Source organism: Plecotus auritus, assembly GCF_963455305.1.
Source record: "Plecotus auritus genome assembly, chromosome: 4".
NCBI classification, from domain to species: domain Eukaryota; kingdom Metazoa; phylum Chordata; class Mammalia; order Chiroptera; family Vespertilionidae; genus Plecotus; species Plecotus auritus.
This window is the reverse complement of record NC_137775.1, coordinates 162,045,669-162,069,183: the sequence shown is the minus strand read 5'-3', so window position 1 is coordinate 162,069,183 and position 23,515 is coordinate 162,045,669. Positions and strand designations below refer to the sequence as shown.

Here is a 23,515-nt window from a genome sequence, read left to right as displayed (position 1 = left end):
AATAATGAGGTATTACCTCACACCTGCCGGAATGGCTACTATCAATAAATCAGCAAACAAATGCTAACTACCATATGGAGAAAAGGGCGCCCTAGTACAATGCAGATTATCACTGTGGTAAACATATGGAGTTTCCTCAAAACGTTTAAAATGGGCTCTGGCCATTGTGGCTTAGTGATTAGAGTGTCAGCCTGTGCACCAAAGGGTCAGTGGGTTCAATTCCAGGTCAATAGCAGGTACCTGGGTTGTAGATTTAATCCCCCGCTGTTGTGTCTCTCTCACATGAATGTTTCTTTCTCTCTTCCCTTCCCTCCCTCTCTTTCCCCCCTCTCTAAAAACCAATGGAAAAATATATACTTGGATTAACAAATAAAAAAGAAAAAAATATTTTTTAAATTATTTTTTAAAAATTTAAAATGGAACTGCCATTTGACCCAGCAATGCCACTTCTGGGAATATATCCTAAGAATCTCAAAAAACCAATCAGAAAAGATATATACAACACTATGTTCATAGCAGCATTATTTAAAATAACTAATATATGGAAACAGCCCACGTGCCCACTGGTAGATAAGTAGATAAAAAAAAGCCATAGTACATTTACACAATGGAATACTACGCAGCTGTAAAAAAACAAGGAGTGCTTACCTTTTGAGACAACATGGGTGGAACTGGAGATTATTATGCTAAGTGAAATAACAGTTAGAAAAAGACAAATATCACATGATCTCACTCATATGTGGAAGCTAATGAACAAAATAAACTGATGAACAAACAGATCCAGAGGCATGGATGTGTGGAACAGAATAAGGTGGTTGGAGGGGACCTGGGAAGCGATTAATCAAAGAACATATATGCATAACTTATGGACACTGACAAGACTTTGGGGAAGGCCTGGGGTGGGGTGGGAACTGGGTGGAGGGGGGCAAAGGGGGGTAACTTGGGGGATGTCTTCAATAAATAAAAAAAATAAATAAATCACTGAAAATGCAAACAGTATAATGAAGATCCTAGAATAATGATGTTTATGCACATCATTATGTTTTAGCTAAACTCAAGATAAAGATAAACTAAACCTAAGACAAAGTTTTATTTCTCACATTTCTTAAAAAGTGACAACAAAATATTTTATACCCATGGTCCTTTTGGACAGGAGTAAGGATCAATGATCTTTTTTTCAGCTTCTCTCTGGAACGTTTCTCTCTCTCCTATCGCAGAGTCAGTATTTTATCATTGTCTCCTGTGTTCCTGAAAAAAAATAAATAAATAATGCCTTCTTTCCCTTCAATTAGTCAGCAGCCAAGGACTGCTTGTTTTCTCTGTGGGGTACTTATTTGTTTCATCTTAGTTTCCTGCTCTTTTCCCCCCCTCAAGGTCATTGAATCACACTTTGATAAATACATTCTTATTAAGGTTTACTAGAGGCAATTGCAATTGCAGATGTTTTAAATTAAGGTCTTTCATTATGAGTCAGAAAGTCAATGAACTGAACATTTTTTCTTTTGTAGACAGTCAGCATTATTAGTCAGTCAGCATGTCCCTGCTCTGTGCGGAGTACTCTTCTGAATTCCGTGTGGTGTGGGGAGGGCAGTATTTCCTGCAGAAGCATGCTGCATAAAGGAGAAGTGGGCTACACACAAGTAGGACAGAACTGCAACTAAGTGACTGGTAGGCAGGAAGCATGGGGACAAATGAATAGCCCACTGCCTGACTAACCCAGGAAATCTTGGGTGTGTCTTGTGGAAAGCTGATAAAACTTCTAAGTGAAGAGAATTATCATGAATATGAAGTAGAAATCAGCTAAAAATCTTGAGTGCCCATTGTATTGTATGTCAGTCATTAAAAAAAAAAAAACCACATGAACTAAAGATAGTATTTTTATAAATTCATAGGGAAGATCACAGGTTCTCATGGAAAAAAGACAACATATGTAGTAGACGACAAATACAAATAAGTGCGCAGTAATGTAGTGAAAATGAACACCTAATTGCAGAAGTAAGGCTAAATTAAGTGGAAGGGACTCTGAAATGGGGTCAGGGTCAAAAGTGACGGGGAGAAAGGGAGAATGCTCTCTGATATAACTCAAGAGATGAAGTCTAGGGACAATGGGAACATACTGGGAACAGGATGATCATGATAGGATAGTGATGACTATATTGCTTCTGGTGAAGATGATTTTTTAAAAAGCATTTCATTGCATGTGTCAATCACATTTTCTTTTAAAATTATCTTTATTGGGGTAACATTGGTTAGTACCATTCTATATGTTTTAGGTATACAAGTCTGTAATGCATCGTCTGTATATTGCAGTGTGCTCACCATCCAAAGTCTAGTCACTTCCCCTCTGATAACCACCATACTTGTCTTATCTATGAGTTTGTTTTGTTTGCTGCTTTCTGATTTATATTCCACATATGCGTGAAATCATATGGCTATCATTTTTCATCAGACTTATTCAACTTAGCATGAAATCCTCAAGATCCATCCATGTTGTTGCAAATAGCAATATTTCACCATTTTTAAGGCTGAGTAATTTCTATTGTGTATATATGTGTGTGTATATATATATATATATATATATATATATACACACACACACACACACACACACACACACACACACACACATATATATATATATATATACCATATCCATCGAGGGACACTTAGGTTGTTTCCATGTCTTGGCTATTGTGAATAGTGCTGCAATGAATATAGGGGTACATATATCTTTACAAATAAAGTGTTATTGGTAGTAAGACAGACATGAGCAGAGCAAAGAAGATGGGCCAGATACAGAAACTCACCAGGGCAGAAAGCCCTGGATGCCTAGCAACGGGCAAAACTGGGAAAACAAGACCTCCCCCGCCCCCCGCTGCAGGGTAACCTTTCCTCCCATAGAAAATTGCTGGTCATGCAGCTTGGACCCCATGACTTTTCATATGGCTACTCATGTGGTTTAGAACCCCTTGACCTTTTCCTCCCTAAAGATAACATATAGGCCTCAGTTGTATTTCAGCTCCAGGCCCAGAAAAGCAGCAAAACCAGACCAGTGACTCCATGGCTGACCTCAGGACCAGCTGCATTGACTAATGATCCCCTGCCTTGGCCCCGACCAATCCGTGGATACCAGGACCCTGAAAGAGCACCCCTGGAAATCTGATGGATATTCTATTGAGAGCCTCCCCTGAGACCTCCCCTAAGATTTCCACCTGCAAGGGAGACATAAATGGGCTCAAGATGAAGGTCCCAGGGGAGCACGCACAGGCCATCCCTCCCCCTTTTCCCTCTAAGGAACCCCAGGAGACTTGCAACCACGGCAACAATGGGCAGCAGCAGCTCATCCCAGGTTCACCCCCTGAACCTGTCTCCAAGGCCCCTTTTCTCTGACTTTCAAATTTTTAGGGGTAATTGCCCAGAAGAGGGATGGCTGGGTCAGGTGGTAACTATATTGTTTAAAATATGTTTTTATTGATTTCAGAGAGAAGAAGGGAGAGGGAGGGAGAGAGAGACAAAAACATCAATGATGAAAAGGAATAATCAATCAGCTGCCTCCTGCATAACCCCCCTTGGGGATGGAGCTGCAACTCTGGCATGTGTCCTGACTGGGAATCCAACTGTGACCTCCTGGTTCATGGGTCCACGCTCAACCACTGAGCCACGTCGGCAGAGCCTATTGTTAATTTTTTGAGGAACCTCCATACTGTTTTCCATAGTGGCTGCACCAATTTACATTCCCACCAGCAGTGTATGATGTTTCCCTTGACTCCACATCCTCTCCAACACTTATTTCTTGTTTTATTGATAATAGCCATTTAACAGGTGTGAGTGAGAAGGTATCTTATTGTAGCAAAAAAGAAGGTGCAGGGGTGCGACTCATACACACAATACATTTAAAAATAGCTATGATAAACTCATGTAGAAGTTTATATTTAACAGGTGGTCAAGTTAATTAATCCATCTAATTTATTATTATATCCAATACAAAACCTATCTTAAGCAAATGTTTCCCAAGTCAAGCATTTTTTTAAATTAAAACCATCTTAAATAAACCATGAACGAAAAACCACAGCCAACCAAAATGGGAGAAGATATTTCTAAGTGCTAGCTTTGATAAGGAGCTGATACCCAGAGTAATTAAGTAAAATACATAAAGAACTCATACAACTCAACAACTTTTGGGAACTTTTTCTCTGCCTAGAACAGCGCGTGGAGGCTGCAGGGTAGAGGGAGGAGACAGCTTGGGTATGTAGACTACTGCCTTGAGGGTTCTTTTCAAGGAGGGAAAGGAAAAATAAAGAAATATCGGAGAAGGAGGAAGACCCGAGCCGCTGTGATTTGCGGAGAGAGGAGAGGCGGAACCAAGGCGCTGGCGCAGGCGCTGGCCCCCGGGATCTCGGGGCTGGGAAGGTGGGCAAGGTGCGGGCGGGGCCTCCGGGACGCCCCCTCACTCTGTCCCTTGAAAAGGAGCTCGTTCCTGGCTGTGGGCTGAGTCCAGAGCCCCGCGGCAGCAGCAGCACCACGGCACCGCTTTTGGAGACCCAGAGCCTCCCAGCCCCGAGCGTGGTGCGGAGAGACAGTTCAGCTGGTGAGCTCGGGGCGCCGGGAGAGCGCTAGCAGACCGGCTTCCCGCCTTTCGCCTGCCCCAGGGGTGCGTCCAGCTGGACAGGGCGTGAGGGCTTGCAGGGCTGGGACTCCCCCCTCGAGAGTGGAGACCTGCTGACCCTCAGAGGCAGGAGCAGCACGCGTTCCCCTGGCGAGTGCAGCGCACGCAGTTCACCGCGCCCGGACGCGCGCTTGGACACGGACGAGAGGTACCCCCTTCCTGCCGGGAGCCCTGCTGCGTCCAGGTGACCCCACCCGGGAGGGGGGCGTGGTCAGGGAGCGTTGCCTGAAAGTCATGGGGAAAGGTTCTCTCCTAATACCCAGCCCCTCCCTTTTAGATCTTCATAAAGTGGCCACTGTCACTAATCTGTATAATTTCCGACGTTGTGAAACGACCTTAAGAACCTGAATTAGTTTCATTTGCTTTGTCTCTTCATCCTAACTTTTTGGGGGGGAGGTGGCAGACAGCGGTATACAGGGGAAGGAGGTGAGTCCTGTCTTCTGGATCTGTTTGCACAGCCGCACTCCTCCACCCTGGCTGTCAAGCTTGTGTCGGGGGCGTTTCCAATGCCAGCCTGAGATGGTAGTTCTGTGGCACTTCAAAGCCAGTTTCAGTCCTCGACTTCCACCGAGGTGTTTTTAGGCTGATTTACTGAGCTATCAGTTGGCAGGGAAAGTTGTGCAAAGAGCCATTAGAAAATGCCAAGATTTTGCTGAGTATCGTTGGCCCTGCTCCATGTCATATTAGCTTGTATCGCCTTTACTGTCTTCGTGCTGCATGGATGTATGTTAATCGCCATCCAGCTCCTGAACAAACTGGGAGAAGCCAGGGACCCACCGGACCCTCCATGCATAACAAATACTTTTCAATGAATAAAAAGGAAAGAACATTTCAATATCAGTAACCTTGAAACCTAAAGTTACACCATTTGGGTAAACTTTTCCCTCATGGTTACACATATAATAGGCTGCATTTAGATCCACTTAGTTGAAATGTGTGTGGTCAGAGTCTTGACTAGGGAGACAGGAGACCTGAGCCCTTACAGAGCCATATCACTGAGAATGTTTCCAACCTGTAAAGGGAGGTTAGAGCACATGCTGTTAAAGGTTTCTTCCAGCTCTAATAATAAAATGTATCTATGGCATCTTCATAAACATGTGTTGGATTTCAGTGGCTCCTGAAGACTGTTTATTAGAATGTTGGTAAACAAGTTGTAATTGTAATATCCTTTCCAAGGATGGTCTGTGAGTCGGCAACTTAGAAGAAAACCAACAAGTACATAGTAGGCCAATTTAGATGGATCAAAAACGAATATGTATTATTTAGAATTTTTTTTAGGTTTAAAGAGATCATTAATTTGATAATTTTCTTTTTAAGTTAGCAATATATTTTCTCTCTCACTCTCTTTCTCTTTTCAGTACAGAATATGGACTTTGCCACAAGAAGATGGTTCTGCCTACCACTGGGGTGCATGGTGCTGATCAATCTGATTAATGCCGATTTTGAATTTCAAAAGGGAGTGCTTGCCAGCGCCAGCTCAGGGATCACAGAAGACATTGACCTCCAGTGCTGGAATGCTTGCTCTTTGACTTTGATAGATTTCAGGGAACTCAAGATAGAGTACAATGTGGATGCTTTCTGGAATTTCATGTTGTTCTTGCAAAAATTCCAGCAGCCTAGATATCACAATGTCTTCTTAAGCATAGCTCAGGATTTCTGGGACATGTATGTAGACTGCTTGCTTTCAAGATCTCATGGAATGGGCAGAAGACAGGTGATGCCTCCTAAGTATAATTTTCCACAGAAGATAACAGGAGGTAATTTAAATGTGTATTTAAGAGAATAACAGTTTAGTTTTCTTAAAAATTCAATACTTAATCATTTTGATTTTTCAAGTTTATCCAACAAACTTGTCATATTTTTTCCTCATACGATCAGCTTCGATTTCCATTTTTTACTGATTTTATATTATGTAGAAACCTCAAGAGCTCTGACATACAAATACTTGATTTTATATGACCTTGGAATATAATACACTTTGATAGATCATTAGAATTATTATCTTACTAGTAACCCTGCGCATAAATCCATGTGCCAGTATGTCGCTGCCGCCCTCCTGTAGCTCCCTGTGCCCCCCCCCCCCCATAGCTTGCTGCCCTACCCCCTCCTGTAGCTCTCTGCCTCCCACTAGGTAGTTCACTGCCCCACCCTCCTGCAGATCCGTGATCCGGTCTTTAAGCCTCAGGTCTTAACGGATAATTAGCATATTCCTCTCTTATTATATAGGATTTCCCCCCATATATAGTTCATAAGAAAGTCATTTAACACTGTAATTATTCATATTTCATTTGTTGAAGAAATTGTTAGACATTGGAAATTAATTTTTAATAGAATTGTTTAAAAGGATGGAATCTTAAGAGTCATATTAGAATAATTATTCACAATTTTTCCTCTGTAACCTTGTAGGACTGGATTTTACCAAACGTGTATTTTACATGTGAGAGAGAACATGGAAAATATCTCCAGCAAGACGACACCAACCTGAAAGTTTAACTCTGTCAGTATTAATGAGGTCAAGTATTTCCTGCAGTATTTATCAAAATTGTTATTTCTAATTATTTAATATTGATGGTTGTATTTTTGTTGATGTGTGTAATTGCTTTATGGCCATTGATGATCATTTCCATCTTTTCAGGTGATTTGTTGTTTCTTACTTACAAGGCATCTTTATAAAGCATCTTTTAAAAATTCCACTTAAAATGCAAATGTAACATTTTTTTATGCAACACTCAATGGAGTAAAATTGTAATCAATTTTATAAGGTATCTTATACATAACTTTGATTTTAAAATTGTGCCAGACTAATTCCAGTATTGTCCTAAAATATTTAATTTTGATATAGTGTACTGTGTGGCTTTGATACGTGCATTTCATCATCGAGCCATTTTATGTATTAAAGTATGTTGTATTTTCTTGTTTTTGTTACTTCATTTTTAAAAAGGAATAACAAAACAATAAAGATTTTTAAAAAATAAAATACAAAGGAATAACAAACAGAAAGGCAGTAAGAAACTTTATTTTAGTAAAGTGCAGTTTGATGGGATTTTTGTCTTTAGGTGTTAGCTCAGTAATTTTTTTATTTCCTATTTATATCTCACATCTTATTCCAAAAATGATCTGAAGCTTTAAAGAAATATACCAAATAGTAGGGCAACATGAAGTAGATGAGGAAATTGGGATGATGGGTAATGAAGACAGGAAACTAATAACATGCAGTTTTAGTTTAGATCAACACTTTAAAATACATGTCATAAAAACCTATACCTTTGATAAAGGGTAGCTGTAAATGTGGCCTGAGTTTTCTACTTTTCTAAGTGAAGAGGGATCAAGAGCTGTTTCAATATTCACAATGCTGGTAAGAAAACCAAGCACCATGTTTGGGAGAAGCCCAGCTTTTCCTAGGACACTGAGCCAATAGAAATATGTCCCATAGGGTTTCATAATGGCTGCCTGTGTACAGCACTGCTTTCAAGTAACATGACAATGACAGATTCCCCTTAATGCAGGCTGATGCCGGCACACCCAAGTGCAATAAATATAAGCAACGTTAAAAGCAGCAAAAATAATACTGAGCAAGTATGCAGCTCTCTGATGGTTTGACTTGATCAAAGAATAAACTTTGAAGTAAGTGAGGGGAACTGACATTCTTTGAATCAAGGACGACTCTGAAAATCTGATAAAGCAATAGACCCTTTACTAGATGTTATATATACACACACTCATCATTTTGTGTATAATTTCAGTGTACATGTGTGTGTCTGCCCATAAACCCCAGGTTAAGAATCATTAATATTAAAGAATGAATGGACTGCATAGCTTTCAGGTATCTTTTATAAATATTATTTCATACAACTGAGCTTTATATAATAACTGGTTGCAAAGAATATGAAGTCATAAGTCTAATAAATTCCTAGATTAAAAATATTTTTTCTTGCCAATGAAAGGTAGATCCTTAAGCTAAGAAAATCAACTGGTTTGAGGGAGGGCTTATGTTTTCTTATAAAAATAACCAGACAGATATCCAAGAAGATGCCTAATTCATATTCTGAATGTAGAGGCACAAGGTTATGATTTTTCTTAGAAAACAGTTCTCTTTTACAACCCATGGGCAAATGCTTGAAGCCAAAAATTCAATGCTATACAGCAAGACAAGATAATTTTATTTACTTATTTATTTATTTATTTACTTACTTACTTACATACTAGAAGTCCAGTCAAGTACAGAGGAATAACAAATTGTAGCACTTCGGAAGTGGCTGGCCAGATACATCAAGTCTGGAAGGATTAAATAAGAATGACTAAAGAAACTGGATAATTTACCTGAGAAGATTTAGTAGTTTTGTCCTGTGATATAAAATGTACCAGATGAACAAAAGTTATTTGCCTAATTATTCACTGGTTTTCACCCAATATAGGCAATCACTGGCTAACAGAGTTTAACCATGGAATGAGCTCCCTCATATGGTAAAAATCTCTTTACTGAAGGGTGTTGAAGCCACTTTCATCGGTGCTCACTAAACTCCATCCTTTTTATTCTTTTGACTTTTTTTCCCCACTTAGTTTGTTAAGGTTTCAGTTTGAGCATTTGAATCCCTGTCTCAACTGACTCATGGAAGGAAATGTACTGCCCACCCTTTAGTTAGGCTGCCTAGGCGAGGCAGTACATCCCTAGGACTGGGGAGTGGTGTGGGAGCACAGGATGTGAAGAGAGACAGAGACTTACAGAGTTAGTGACATTGTGAGGCAGACAGACGGATTCACTCACTCCCTGGAGGTGGCTGGAATTGTAATAGGCAAACTTGGGTGCAGTCTGTCTGTGTGTCAGGATTAAGTCTAAGGGTCAGGATTGAGCAACATTCCTACCCTCCACCCACCTACATTTATTCACCTGCTAAATGGATACGAGGTAATCACCTGCCCTATTTTACCTCTCCTCTTCTTGATAGGTAAGATATACACTGAGTAGCCAGATTATGATCTCTGAATGCATAATAATCTGGCCACTCAGTGTATATCCCATATAATAAAAGGCTAATATGCAAATTTTCCCCTCAACCAGGAGTTCGACCAGCAGGCAGGCCGGCCAGCCGCCCATGTCCCCTCCCCCTGGCCAGGCTGGCTGGACCCCACCCATGCACAAATTCATGCACCAGGCCTCATATATATACTGAGTGGCCAGATTATTATACATTCAGAGATCATAATAATCTGGCCACTCAGTGTACATGGCAGGGGAAAGGTTCACAGATGTCCCTGAGTATTTGGATTATAGTCAGTTCTAATCAATCTGGAGTTATCAAGTCATATTACAGACAAAAATGATATTCAACCAAGAGATACTGATTCTAGTTCTACACATGCTTTATTCATGTAATAGCATTTATGCCTCATCATTTTAGAGGAAGCCTATCACTGTTATGGGCCTAGTAGGGTGTTGGAGCCTAATGGGTGATTATTTCTTATCTGACAATAAACGTAGATTCTATGCATGTCTTCCCAACTCTGAATTTAGTAGCATCATGCTGGTAGATTGGAATTGGTCATAGTGGATTGCAAATTGGCAAACACTGCAAATGAGGGCCCCGCCTCCATGAAGAGCTGGTTGTTATACATTGACACATACACTGCTGAGTGTACCCTATGGCCTAGAATCTAGGCAAATTCCAGTATGTCTTCCTATCTAAGAAAATGGGTTATTTTATCTCCCAGCCCTGGTCATAAACTCAACTTTGTGGTTTCCTGGGTGGAATGGGGTTTGGTGGGAATGGAGATAGGCTATGGAAACCTCATAAGGCACACAGACACACATACTACTCTACATTCAGCATTAAGGCATCTACCTCCTATTCTTTGGCAAGATACCTCCACCACAAAGGAAAGAAAACACTTTCCCCCACCCCTTTCCCTTTCCCCATTAAAGAAGAGAAGTAGCATAGAGTTTGCTTTGCATGTTTATATATGAAAAGAAAACCATTTGTTTATTTTTATTGTTTACCTCATGAATAACATTTGCTTTTTATAACAGAGATAACTTATTTTACTTTGACCAACATATTTGTTGCTAATGTTTTTGTGCCTGGTATTTATATATACTCATGATAATAATATCCTGAGTTCCTACTCCACTCCATCCATATGCTTTGGGTGGGGTTGGCAGACTTCTGGCTCTGGGAGTAGGCAGACTCAGATCTGGCCAAAGTCATGGTGAATGGCTCAGGAATGGGCAGGCAGCCAGTCAGGGGCCCCAAGATGCAGAGGCAGTTGCAGGACGGTTGAGAGACAGGCATGCACTTTTCTATACTGTACATGAACCTGGGAGAACATAATCCAGGAGCTGCTAGAGAAGGAGAAGATCCTACCCCCCCGAGTTTCAGTCCTTAGATCCAACAATGCCAGTAGTCTTAATTATTCCTAATTTTGATAGCTACAGAGTCTATCCAAGTTTCGCCCCCACCTTTTTGGGGGGCTTAAATCAGTTGGAATAGTTCATATGCAACCAAAAGAGTCTTAACTGATACAATATGTTTCACAAATTCAGTTGAAAGAATTAGTAATCTTTCCAAAAAAAATTGTTGACCACCCTTCTGATGCTATGTGTTGATATTTTCAATAAAAATAAATTCTATGTGCTTGCTTTTTTTATAGTATTTTACTAAAATATTTCTTCTAAAATATTTGTTTTACATTTGTATATAAAGACATATTTAACTAAAAATTACATTCAGAATTTATCTCAAAAAGTCCATAGAGCATTTTATGTAGGAACATTCTTTGGATCATCCGCAGGTTTTACTGCTTTCACCCTCTGTAAGGCTCCTCCTCGAACAGGAAGTTTTTTAAGAGCAATATCAGTATCAGCCAGAGGTCCTCCCACTAATCGGGCAGGAGTGCTCTCCACTGCTACTACCCGTCCAGAGAGCACCTAAAAAGCAAAAGGTAAATGTCTAAGAGTCCATTTAGAAAATTTTTCAGTAGGAGAAAAACTCATTCATCCTTTAGCTTATTTTGGAAACAACACAAAACATGCATATAAGTAACTGGGAGGCAGCATGACCTATTGGGAGAGATAAGGGCTTCAGAGCCAGGCAAATGGGCATGAATTCTACTTCTACTACTTATTAGCTTTGCAATCAGGGCCAAATTATGTCTATAAGAAGACACCAGGAACACTGGGTTATGGCATGAATCTATTTGCCAGGCAAAGGAGGTACTGCACACTTTCTGACAAAGAGATGGAGAGCTATCATCTGACTGGTGTTTGCAGCAGTTCCGTGGGAATTCTGGAGGGCTGGGTCTAGTCTAAACCAGCCCTGGGTGAAGGTGGAGGTACCTTAAAGACAAACATGCCTTCACCATACGAAAGTTGAACAGAAAAAAGAAAAAATATGAGACAAATCCCATGGAAATAACACTCTGGGAACTAAATTAGGTATCTACTAAGAAAAGTAACAGAGAAAAAAATCTTACCGTTGTGTTAAGGCCTTTAATATCTGTCTGGTGAAATAGTGCATTTGGTGGTCGTTCACCGTATCTAGTGGATTCGATAGCTTTTTCCTGAAGCTTTTTTGCTTTCTGAAGATTTTTAAATTAGAAAGAAAATAACCTTGCTATTAAAGCATTAACTATGATATTTACAATGAAGTATAGAAATTATATTTAATTATGTCTGGCTGCTTCTGTTTTATTAGTTAGCACTGGAATCTGCTAATCATTTAGGCTAAGAAGATAGTTATTAGCAAGTTGTATCATTTGTGCATTGCAGAATACACTGGTAACCTAAAAACATTACTGAGATTTTCAGAAATACTGGTCATATATCAAGAAGTAAAGCAGGTCCTAGAGAAATCAGGCTCAATTTTTAATGCATATTTGAATAAATTACTGAATTTACATCAGGTGATGTGTGTTTTCAAAGTATCTTGCATAAATTAAATACTAATTTAGTACTTAAATGTTTCAAGCATTCTATCTAATAAAGGAGAAACATGCAAATTGACCATACCTCCGCTATGCCCACAAGCCATGCCCACCAGCCAATCAGGAGCGATTATGCAAATTAACCCAACAAATATGATGGTGGCCACAGAGCTGGAGCCAGCCGGAGGCTTGGGTTGCTCCTGGTGATGGAGGAAGCCAAGCTTCCCGCCCGCCCTGGCCAGCCCTGGCCTCCGCTCAAGGCTACAAAGTTTCAACTGTAGAAGATAAATAAATCCCAGATCCCAGGGCCTCTGCTTGGGTCACTGGGGGGCGTGGCCAGCCTGCAAACAACCACAGGCCCCTTGCCCAGGCTGCCCCACACCCCAAAGGAACCCCCACCCTGATCTGGGACACCCTTCAGGGCAAACCAGCTGGCCCCCACCCGTGCACCAGGACTCTATCCTATCTAATAAAAGAGTAATATGCAAATTGACCATCACTCCAACACACAAGATGGCTGCCCCCATGTGGTCAAAGATGGCTGCCCCCATGTGGACACAAGATGGCCACCACAAGATGGCCAGCAGGGGAAGGCAGTGGGGAGGGACCAGGCCTGCAAGGGAGGGCAGTTGGGGGCAATCAAGCCTGCAGGGGAGGGCGGTTAGGGGTGACCAGGACAGCAGAGAAGGGAAGTTGGGGGCGACCGGGCCTGCAGGGAAGGGCAGTTGGGGGGGACCCAGGCTTGCAGGGGAAGGCAGTTTTGGGCAACCAGGCCTGCAGGGGAGGGCAGTTAGGGGGGACCAGACCAGCAGGGGAGGGCAGTTGGGGGCAACTGGGCCTGTAGGGAAGGGCAGTTGGGGGGGACCAGGCCTGCAGGAGAGGGCAGTTGGGAGGGGACCCAGGTCTTCAGGGGAGGGCAGTTGGGGGGCGGGGACCAGACCAGCAGGGGAGGGCAGTTAGGGGCGATGAGGCTGGCAGGGGAGCAGTTAGGCATCAATCAGGCTGTCAGGGGAGTGGTTAGGGGGTGATAAGGCTGGCAGGCAGAAGAAGTGGTTAGGGGCAATCAGGCAGGCAGGCAGGTGAGCAGTTGGGAGCTAGCAGTCCTGGATTGTGAGAGGGATGTCCTGTAGGATCGGGCCTAAACGGGCAGTCGGACATCCCTCGAGGGGTCCCAGATTGGAGAGGGTGCAGGCTGGGCTGAGGGACACCCCGCACCGTGCACGAATTTTGTGCACTGGGCCTCTAGTTTAGAATAATATCAGTTATATAATTCGTTGTGGTTACATTCAAGCTCAATATTTGAGGCACTAGGTAACCAATGGTCTGTTCGGAAGAGGCTGATTTTCATTACCAGCATATTTTATAAGTTGGGAAGAACTTTCAGTGAAAAGGGGGAGACACGGTACATTGAATAAGTGTGTTCTTAGCTTTGCTCTTGCTACCTTAATATGTTTCCACTATTTTTGTGGATTAACATAACATGTAAGAATTGCCTATCTAGAGGAAGATGTATAACATTACATAACAGTCTTTTCAAAGTGCTAATGGAAAATATGGATAAAGTTAATAAGATTTTGGAAATCCATGGTGCTTCTAGTATATTTCAAGTGAATAATTAGCATTATAAATGTTTTAATTTTTAGCTTATAGTTGACGCAGCTTCCAAATGGGTGTTTATCTCAAATTCTCATTTAACCTTTAATATTATGTTTCTTTTGGTGGTCACGGAGGGGAAACATCCTTGGGGGAGAGAATAATATGGACAATTATTTTTTCTGTCCTTCACTCTGCTTCTTACAGAACAGATCAATGAATAAGAAGGCTCAGAAGGGAAGGCAGAAGCTCATTCCTGACCAACCATCATCTCTTTTACATAAGCCAGAAACACCACCCTTGCTTCCCACTGCTAAGTCAAATAAAACTCAGAGTGGCATCTCTGTAATTATGAAAATTCAGTTTCAGTGATCATCCTAAATTGCACATGAGGATCTAATAGTGTTAGTATTCTGTAAGAAGATCACAGAAAAAGGTGAATGAATATTTACTCCTGGAAACGGTGTCAGAGTTAGCTATTTGTTGTGGATATCATAATATTTAAAAAATGCTACCTTTAAAGTCTTAGCATTTGATGTTCTAGCCAAGAAGTTTTCCCATGATTTATTAGCCAGTTCTCTTTGCTTGTGTGTGGCTTGTATCTGAAATGAGAAAGATAGTTAAGAGTTCCAGTTTTTATGAAAGAATACCAGAAGGATCGAAATTCCTTCTTTTGAAGGAACACCTAGTTTTTGCCAAGGTAAATTTTAAAGTTTAAATAGCAAAAGGATTAGAGCAATCATAAAGTTAACAACTTAAAAATGAAAGTCTTAAAATGAAAAAAAAAATACTTCTTTCATTGTGTCTAGGGTTTGAACTGCTTTCTCCAAAATGTAATATAAGACTGTTGTTATAAACATACAAAATATAAAAATAACAACAACTGCCCTGGCCAGTGTGGCTCAGTTGGTTGGGCATCATCCTGCGAGGTTGCTGTTTAGGTTCCGGGACAGGGCACGTGCTCGGGTTGCAGGCTGGATCCCAGAAGGGATCAGACAGGAGGCATCTGATCGATGGTACGCTTTCAGGTAGATGTTTCTCTCTTCTCCCTTCCTCTCTCTCTAAAAATCAATAAACTACTCTTAAAAAAAAAACCACCACCACCACCATCAATTCATAGCAAGATTGATTGTTTTACATGATTATCACTTGTGAAGATGGATAATAATCCAGAACAAAATATATGAATGACCCAACAACAAATTCACAAGAGAAAATAGGTTCCTGCTGCCACTGATAATAGTTTATCAAAGATTATATTGGTAAAATTAGCTCTGATCTTCACCTGCAGCTAGACAAGCAATTCCGTGAGAGTGCTGAGTTGTTGTGGTGATGCAGCCTAGGGAGGTGACTGCTCACAAACTGCGAAAACTGTCCTCAACACGCCACCCACTAACTATACAGTCAGAGAACATGTGCCCCTGCTTGGTGTAAAATACACTAAACTTCAATCATGAACCTGAGGGTATTTAATTAAATAACTGCTAAAAAAATATAAGTGGGGTCAGAGGCATGAGAACAAATCAACAATAACCAACGTATCAACCATAGCTAGTCTACAGAGCAGACGTTCTGTCACTCCACAGAACTAATGAGGCAGCGGATCTTCCAATAGGGCGACCCCACTTATGAGCGAATACACAGGGTAACGTGGCAGCATCCACACAATAAAAATTTTTAACAAACAAAATTTTCAAGCAAGGAGGTGTCTCAAACAGCAGAATTCATAGGTGGACGCAGAGTTCTACTAGGCTGAAGCTATAAACTTGAGTAGTTTATGTGAAAGAAGCAGGCAATAGAAAACACTCTGGATATCACCTTAGAGGGCTTTAAATATTTAATGGTAGTTATACAGATGGCCAGGTGTAAGTGGGCATCTACGTCATCTTTGCGTTCTGTGGACAAGTTACTTTCAACAGCCACTTAACCTCTTTGCTCAAAAGCTTCTGATGTGTCCGTTTCCCACCTGTGTAAAGCTTTAGGAGAATGGCTCATATTTTTCTGATTAGGTGAAGTCAGAGACCCGTCTATCTCTGGACTCACAGAATGCTCATAGTGCTTAGCCTTAGGCACTGAAGGGAGGATATGCCTGTGGCTGGCACACCAGTAAGGGCTTATCACAGAGTGAGGGGTGAGGGCCAATGTTCTCAGTGAGGTTATATTTGTAGTCACAAAGATACACTGTTGTAAGAATTTGCTAAATGTATACACTCAAATAGTCAACTATTTTTGGAATTCTGTTTGATATTTCAAAAAAGAGAAGTGTCTTTACCTTTTTCCCCCCCTTTTTTAAAAAAAAATATTTTTATTGATATTTTACAGAGAGGAAGGGAGAGGGATAGAGAAACATCGATGAGAGAGAAACATCGATCAGCTGCCTCCTGCACACCTCCTACTGGGGATGTGCCCGCAACCAAGGTACATGCCCTTGACCGGAATTGAACCTGGGACCTTTCAGTCCACAGGCCGACGCTCTATCCACTGAGCCAAACCGGTTTCGTCTTTACCTTTGGAAAGGCAAGCCTGTAGAAATCAATTTATAATGCTATAAAATAGCATTGAGTATAGTAATTGAATATCTTAAGCTCTTAACTCCATGGTGTCCTTTAAAAACTGTACAAACACAGTGAAAGTAACAATGAGAGAAAACTATAAATAACTTTAAGTACTGAAACATTCACAAGTAAGGCAAATATATCCTTGGAGGACTTCAACTAGTTTATACAATGAAATTATCTTGTGCCTCAATGGTATCTGTGGCTTACTTTTGCATATACTTTTTGTTCATCTTGCACATCCTGGCGTGCTTGGATTTCAAACATCTCACATTGCAGGGAAGCAACCATCTTTCCAACATTTTCTGAAGCTGTTATAATAGCTTCCAAAACACGTCTATCTGTAGTGACTGGTTTTAAATTTTCTACTTTTATTTCTTCATAAATTTCATTCCATATTTCTCCAATCTGTTATAACAAAGTTTAAGTTTAAAAAAAAGTCAAATTAACAAAAAATAAAACATACAATTTTAGGTAATACTTTATTTTGATTGTTGTTCCAAAGTTAACACATACTGAACCAGCTTTTCCTAACTTACACCTTAGGCATGAGTTCAGTGCACTGGAAATGATTTGGAGCACCAGTTACATTTGAGTATCTATAATATATATAAAGAGATAATATGCAAAGTAGGCCAGGACGCCGTAACGGGTCACGACTGAACAGGAGGAGGTTACCCACACATGTGAGGCCAAGAGCAGAGACAGAGACAGAGACAGGGGGGCCTGCATGAGCCAGCATGGCGGCTCAGGTGGCCCTGGAGCAGACACAGACAGAGGGCCAGGAGACGCTGCAAGTCATGCATGGGTCCCAGCCCCCTGCGGCACTGGTCCGGCCTGACTCCCGCGGCAGCTGCGCAAGTCCGGTGCGGGTCCCTGCCCTGATGCAGCGTGCCTCCTCGCATGATTTCAATCACATGCTGGGCCTCTAGTTCAGAAATAATTATCAAATGTTTTTCAAGGATACGGTATTCATGGATGAGGCTCCACTACCTAGGTCTAGATCATTGCCATCATCCCTGCCCTCTGGTTATACTCACTCTTTTCACAGCTGCAGAAACTGCTGCTTTAGTCTCATCCTCTTGAACTACTGATGTTCTCCTTCCTAAAGCTTTCTACTGAAGGACGAGTCATACTGAACTTATAGGACAATGACCATGGGAATTCATGGGACCCTAGGACCTAGCTACCCTGAGAAACAGTGCCCTGCCCCTCGCCTTCTTGCTAAAGTGGAACTGAATCTCAAGCTCTTAACTCTATGTTTCTATCAAACTGAGAGCTCCATCGCATATTCTGGGTTGTTGGAAATTAATGCGCTTGAGTACATTTAAATTTAAAGAAAAATTTATATATCCAGGATAGAGATAAAATTCAGTCACCTTTTCATTTGAAAATAGAGGTTTATTCATTTATGACATTCAAACACAGTATACTAGTATTAGTAGAAGAAATGTTTACTTGAAAAGACTCCCCTGAAACTTCAAAAGCATTTATCAAAAACATAACCAGCAAGGTAAGCAACCTACTATCCTTGAACTGACATTTGATATCACATAAAGTAATGATAAAGAATACTTTAATAATTATTAATAATTTATTTTAATAAGCAATAACTCATTTAACTCTAGTTCCTAATGATCTATAAAGAGAAGAAATTATATTTTACACATTCTATTAGGTTTCTGAGTAGCTCTATCTCAGTAACAGCCATCTTCTTTTATAAACTCACTAGAGGCCCGGTGCACAAAATTCATGCACCAATAGGGTCCCCAGGCCTGGCCGGCAATCAAGGCCAATCGGGGCCTTCCAGCTGCTGGCCGGGGCATTCCTTTGTTCTGCGCCATCCCCTGGTGGTCAGTGCTTGTACGTCATAGCGGGTGGTTGAATTCTCGGTAGGTCAAACTCCCGAGAGGACAATTTGCATGTTAGCTGTTATTATATAGGATAGTGGATGAAATCTTATCCCACAGAAAATATAGAATCAATTTTTGTTATGTCTTTTGAATAGTATCAGATGCAAAATGGAAAATGAAAACTGCACAGTTTGGGTGACTGCTCATAATTACGAACAGATATTTTATTTCCCAATTGACTTTTTTGCCATACTAGGTTTTAATAATAAGGTTAAGAAGGTACTCACTTTAAAATCAAGATATCTATGTATGATACAAAGGGTCACAAAATCTTCAGTAGATAGGCCAGGTAAATTTTCAAAATCTAAACGAAATTTATATAGAGAGAATTACTTTAACAGAGCACATGACCCCAACACACACACACACACACACACACACACACACACACACACACACACACAATTAAAACAATGCAAACAGTAACTTTTGAATTCATCTTGACTTATGAAAAAGTTACTTCTGTGAGCTACTGACTTCTTATTTCCAGGCCATCCTTACGTAGTCATTAAAGAGGAATAGTTTCTTTGCTTTGGTCAGACTATGGTAATTTTCTTTCAGAACCCAAGGAGGACTTTTTCCTTAATCACAAGCAGGACTTAAAAAAAAAAACTGTCAGGTGATTCAGAATTCTTGTGTTTATCCTAGTTATCTCGACTAACTGCCTTTAATCTGATTGATCAGGGTGTAGCCTGGACATTGGGAAAACAATGGAACATGCATTTATCTGTATAAAGGAACTTTTGTTCATCATGTTTGAGAAATGGGCTCCAAAGCAAAAGCAATATACATACTTAGCAAAACAGAGAGGCTCTTGTGAATCTGACAAGTAGCTTCTTACCTAGTTTGCCCAAAACAGCATAAATTTTTGCTCTAATGTTTTCTGCAACATCCATAACTGCAATAGTCGGGCAGTTAGCAGGCATTGGCATGATTTTTTGCTCTGCTTGAAAACTAGTAAATAGAGGTTTCCTTGTATCTAATCAATAGATGTCGTGAAAACATAGAGGGGACAGATAAAAACAGTAGTAAATTAATACTTAATTTTGAGACTTTAGTCCAGACATAACATATTTAAAAACATTATAACACAGTAAAATAGTGCTTTTACATGGTTACTCTTTTTTAAAAAAAGTATACATTTTTATTGATTTCAGAGAGGAAGGGAGAGGTAGAGAGAGATAGAAGCATCAATGATTAGAGAACTATTGATCCACTGCCTCCTACATGCCCCACACTGGGGATCGATCGATTGATCGAGCCTACAACCCAGGCACGTGCCAGGACCTGGAATCAAACCTATGGTTCACAGACTGATGCTCAACCACTGAGCTACGCTGACTGGGCATGGTTAATCTTTTGAAAGCATCAGTAATCAGTGATTTCTTCCCCATTCTGTGGCAAAACTTATAGCTTTCATTTTTATTATTTAAGTAAGATATAAACATTTCACAAAATTGCTTTTTAAAAGTGAAATTCTTGCCCTGGCCAGGTGGCTCAGCTGGCTGGAGCATCATCTTGTACACCAAAAGGTTGCAAATTCAATTCCTGGTCAGGGCAAATTCTTAGGTTGCAGGTTTGATCCCCAATTGGGTCATGTACAAGAGGCAACCAATTGATGTTTCTCTCACATCAATGTTTCTCTCCCTTCCTTTCTCTCTAAAAATCAATAAAAAACATATCCTCGGGTAAGGATTCAAAAAACAAAAAGTGATGCCCTATCTGGTTTGGCTCAGTGGATAGAGCGTCGGCCTGCAGTCCCAGGTTCGATTCTGGTCAAGGGCATGTACCTTGGTTGTGGGCACATACCCAGTAGGGAGTATGCAGGAGGCAGCTGATCAATGTTTCTCTCTCATCGATGTTTCTAACTCTCTATTCCTCTCCCTTCCTCTCTGCAAAAAAATCAATAAAATGTATTTTTTTAAAAAAATAAAAAATAAAAAAAATAAAAAGTGAAACTCATGTAATTTTCCTAATTTTGAAATCCAGATTTTGAACAATCTCAATTTAACAATGATGCAATCTCCTTTGCTTTTGGTTTCTATATATGTATTATGATATATAACTATTTTATGATATTATAGATCAAAACTCAGAAATAATAAAATCAGATTGAAGATAGAAATCGTCAGAAGTTAAAGAGAGCCCTAGCAGGTTTGGCTCAGTGGATAGAGCATCAGCCCATGGACTGAAGGGTCCCGGGGTTCAATTCCAGTAAAGGGCACGGGCCTCAGTTGCAGGGTCCATTGGTAATTGATGTGCCTCTCACATTGATGTTTTTCTGTCTGTGTCTCTCCCCCTCCTTCCATTCTCTCTCATATATATATATCCATCTTCGGGTGAGGATTAACAAAAAAGTATTTTCATTTAAAAATAAATAATACTAACAGTTTAGATGAAACCATAATAAGAATATTCAGAGATTTAGAAAATGTAATGTAGCATTGTAGAATAGATAAATGAACTATAAATTCTAATACTGTAAACTTCATTGACTTAGGATCTAGTAACTAAAATTTATGAAACTTTTGATTTGTTATTTAAAAAAGTAAGTTTCTTCACAAAAAAGTAAATTATATAAATATGAAGCAACAATAATGTACAAAATACTATAAAAATTGTTTTCAAGCACTCTATTTACATCCCACTTTTTATTGGTAAATGAAATATTACTGAATCTATTTGTAAAAGCAGGTAAACCAAAGAAACTTCTTTAGGAAGTAGTTAATTTTTTTCAAGTTAAAGTAGATTATAAAACAGCATTTCCTGAAGTTTTTCTATAAAAATATAAATCTACTATTACTTATAAAATAATTCAGAATTTATTATGGCAAGATGTGCAAACACCTGTGAAAAGAACTTTAAACAAAGGGATGAAAGTCTTTATATGTTCCTAGTATCTTATTTTTTCTTTTTTTTTTAAATTAAATTTACTGGGCTAACATTACATAAGTTAATAATAACATTATATAAGTGACTAATAGCATTATGTAAGCTTCAAGTTTACAATTCTATAATACATCATTTGCATCTTGCGTGGTGTGCTCACCACCCAAAGTCTAGTCTCCTTCTGTCACCATGTATTTGACCCCCTTTACTCTCTTTATCTCCCCCCGACCCCTCTTCCCTCTGGTAACTACCATATTGTTAGCTGTGTCTATTACTTTCCTAATCTTTATAAGATATTTTAAAAATGATTCTAATTGCTCATACTAACGATTATAAATACACTCACCAATAATCATCCCGCGTTTATCACGTAGTACTCCTAGTTCTCTTTCTTCCTTTCTCCACAATTTAATCAAAAGGCTGGCAGCTGTTTGATCCTTCTTCCCTCGCCAAGCATTGACATGAACCGGGGTTTTGGGATTATCACAAAATTCAACCATTATTGCAAGTATTAGACTACAGAATTTCTTCTGGTCCAACTTTTGCAAGGGAACAGAAAAAGAAAAAGTTGCAATAAATATTAAAAACTATTACCTTAAAAAAGGAGAAACATTTATATTAATCAGTGCTTCTTCTAAATGATTGCTTTATAAAATTGAAACTCTATTTAAGTATGATCTGTGCTAATTTCCTTTTAAAATAGAAGCCAATTGTAATGAATACATTTCCAAACATTAGGAATTAAAAAGAAGAAAAAGATTAAATATAATTCTAATGTTGTTACAAACATACATCATGACCTAAAATGAAACTGACTGACTGACGAGGAAAAAGGGAGAGTGCAAAAATAAGTAAAGATGTTTATTTTAGGTGGAGCCAGGTCAACAGTGCTGTGTATAAGTCACTGGAACAATAGGATCTTTCCAGTTTACATGCTTTAAGGTATGTAAAGACTCATAACAGCTATAACCTCATTGTTACTAAGAGAAGAAGTGATGGTAATTGCAAGTGGCAGTCACATATGAAAATAATTCAAAATGAGGTTTAATTTTGTATTTTGAACATTAGCATCCATAAAAGAGTAAAGAATTTAAGGAAAATTATCAAGCATATTTCCTTTGTTTTGTGAGAACTAGTTTGCAGCAAAGCAAAATGTAGGCAGAGAAAAGTGATCCACAGCAATGGCCTCCACACAGTGATGGTTTCTGTGTGAAATATATTTTATTGATTAACTCTTATAGTATACTGCTGATAGACTAGCAAAGGAAACGTAACCTGTTGTTCCAATCACAGTAATCATTTCCTCTTTTATTACATGAAGGATAATAACATTTAACTACTTTAGAGAGTTATTATGATAAGTCATATGAGACTGCCTGTCACACAGTAAACTCTCGATAATATTTAACCACTATTAGCAATTATTATTACACACTGAATAAATATTTTAGCTGATTACATTAAGCAGAATGAATTTTCTCAATACAATGAATTTTTTATTTCTGTACTTTGCTTTTAGGAGAAGGGCTGAGGTTAATATAAAAGCTTCATTAAAAATATTTGTAATTGTAATTTATCTTGACTGGTTTAAACTACATTAAGTACTACATTAAGCACAATCGAGTAATTATATTCATAATAATGGAAAACACGTGCATAGTTTCAGAAACATCTAACTAATGTTACAATAACACTGTGTGTATATATGAATATAAAGTGTATATACATATGTATGTGCACATGTAAAGCATGCATACACATATCACTCATCCTCCTCCCAACAGTGCATGAGGTAAGTACTGCTGTTATCTCCGTTTTGAGGAAGTTGATATCAGAGATGTTAAGTGACTTACCCAAGTTACACAGCCAATAAGTATTGGCTTCCAGCCTATGCTCACAGTCACTGTACTATATGCCCTGTCCTACCGGCCTTGAACCTTTCCATCAAAGAAACCCTAATGGCAAAGGAGAGTGAACACAAG

General features: G+C 39.6%; 2 protein-coding genes across 3 annotated transcripts in view; one reads left to right on the top strand and one right to left on the bottom strand.

Annotated features, from left to right (window-relative positions):
* Positions 1-6,032: 6,032 nt before the first annotated feature.
* FAM237B (family with sequence similarity 237 member B) lies at positions 6,033-7,352 on the top strand (the record flags this gene model as incomplete). Its single annotated transcript, XM_080665024.1, has 2 exons — positions 6,033-6,423; positions 7,073-7,352. 2 exons carry the CDS (start codon positions 6,033-6,035, stop codon positions 7,105-7,107), a joined length of 426 nt encoding a protein of 141 aa, XP_080521150.1. The 3' UTR covers positions 7,108-7,352.
* A 3,255-nt stretch (positions 7,353-10,607) lies between these two features.
* Positions 10,608-23,515, bottom strand: part of CFAP69 (cilia and flagella associated protein 69) — a 62,874-nt gene continuing 49,966 nt past the window's right edge. Inside the window, exons 17-23 of one of the 2 annotated variants that reach the window (XM_080664099.1) lie at positions 21,880-22,072; positions 19,486-19,623; positions 18,872-18,948; positions 16,942-17,139; positions 14,692-14,778; positions 12,134-12,238; positions 10,608-11,588 (exon numbers count right to left, since the gene is read on the bottom strand). In XM_080664099.1, coding sequence (XP_080520225.1) covers positions 11,421-11,588; positions 12,134-12,238; positions 14,692-14,778; positions 16,942-17,139; positions 18,872-18,948; positions 19,486-19,623; positions 21,880-22,072 — 966 coding nt within the window. In that variant the 3' untranslated portion in view covers positions 10,608-11,420. The remainder of the gene's footprint in view (positions 11,589-12,133; positions 12,239-14,691; positions 14,779-16,941; positions 17,140-18,871; positions 18,949-19,485; positions 19,624-21,879; positions 22,073-23,515) is intronic. The other variant, XM_080664100.1, reaches the window with a different exon arrangement.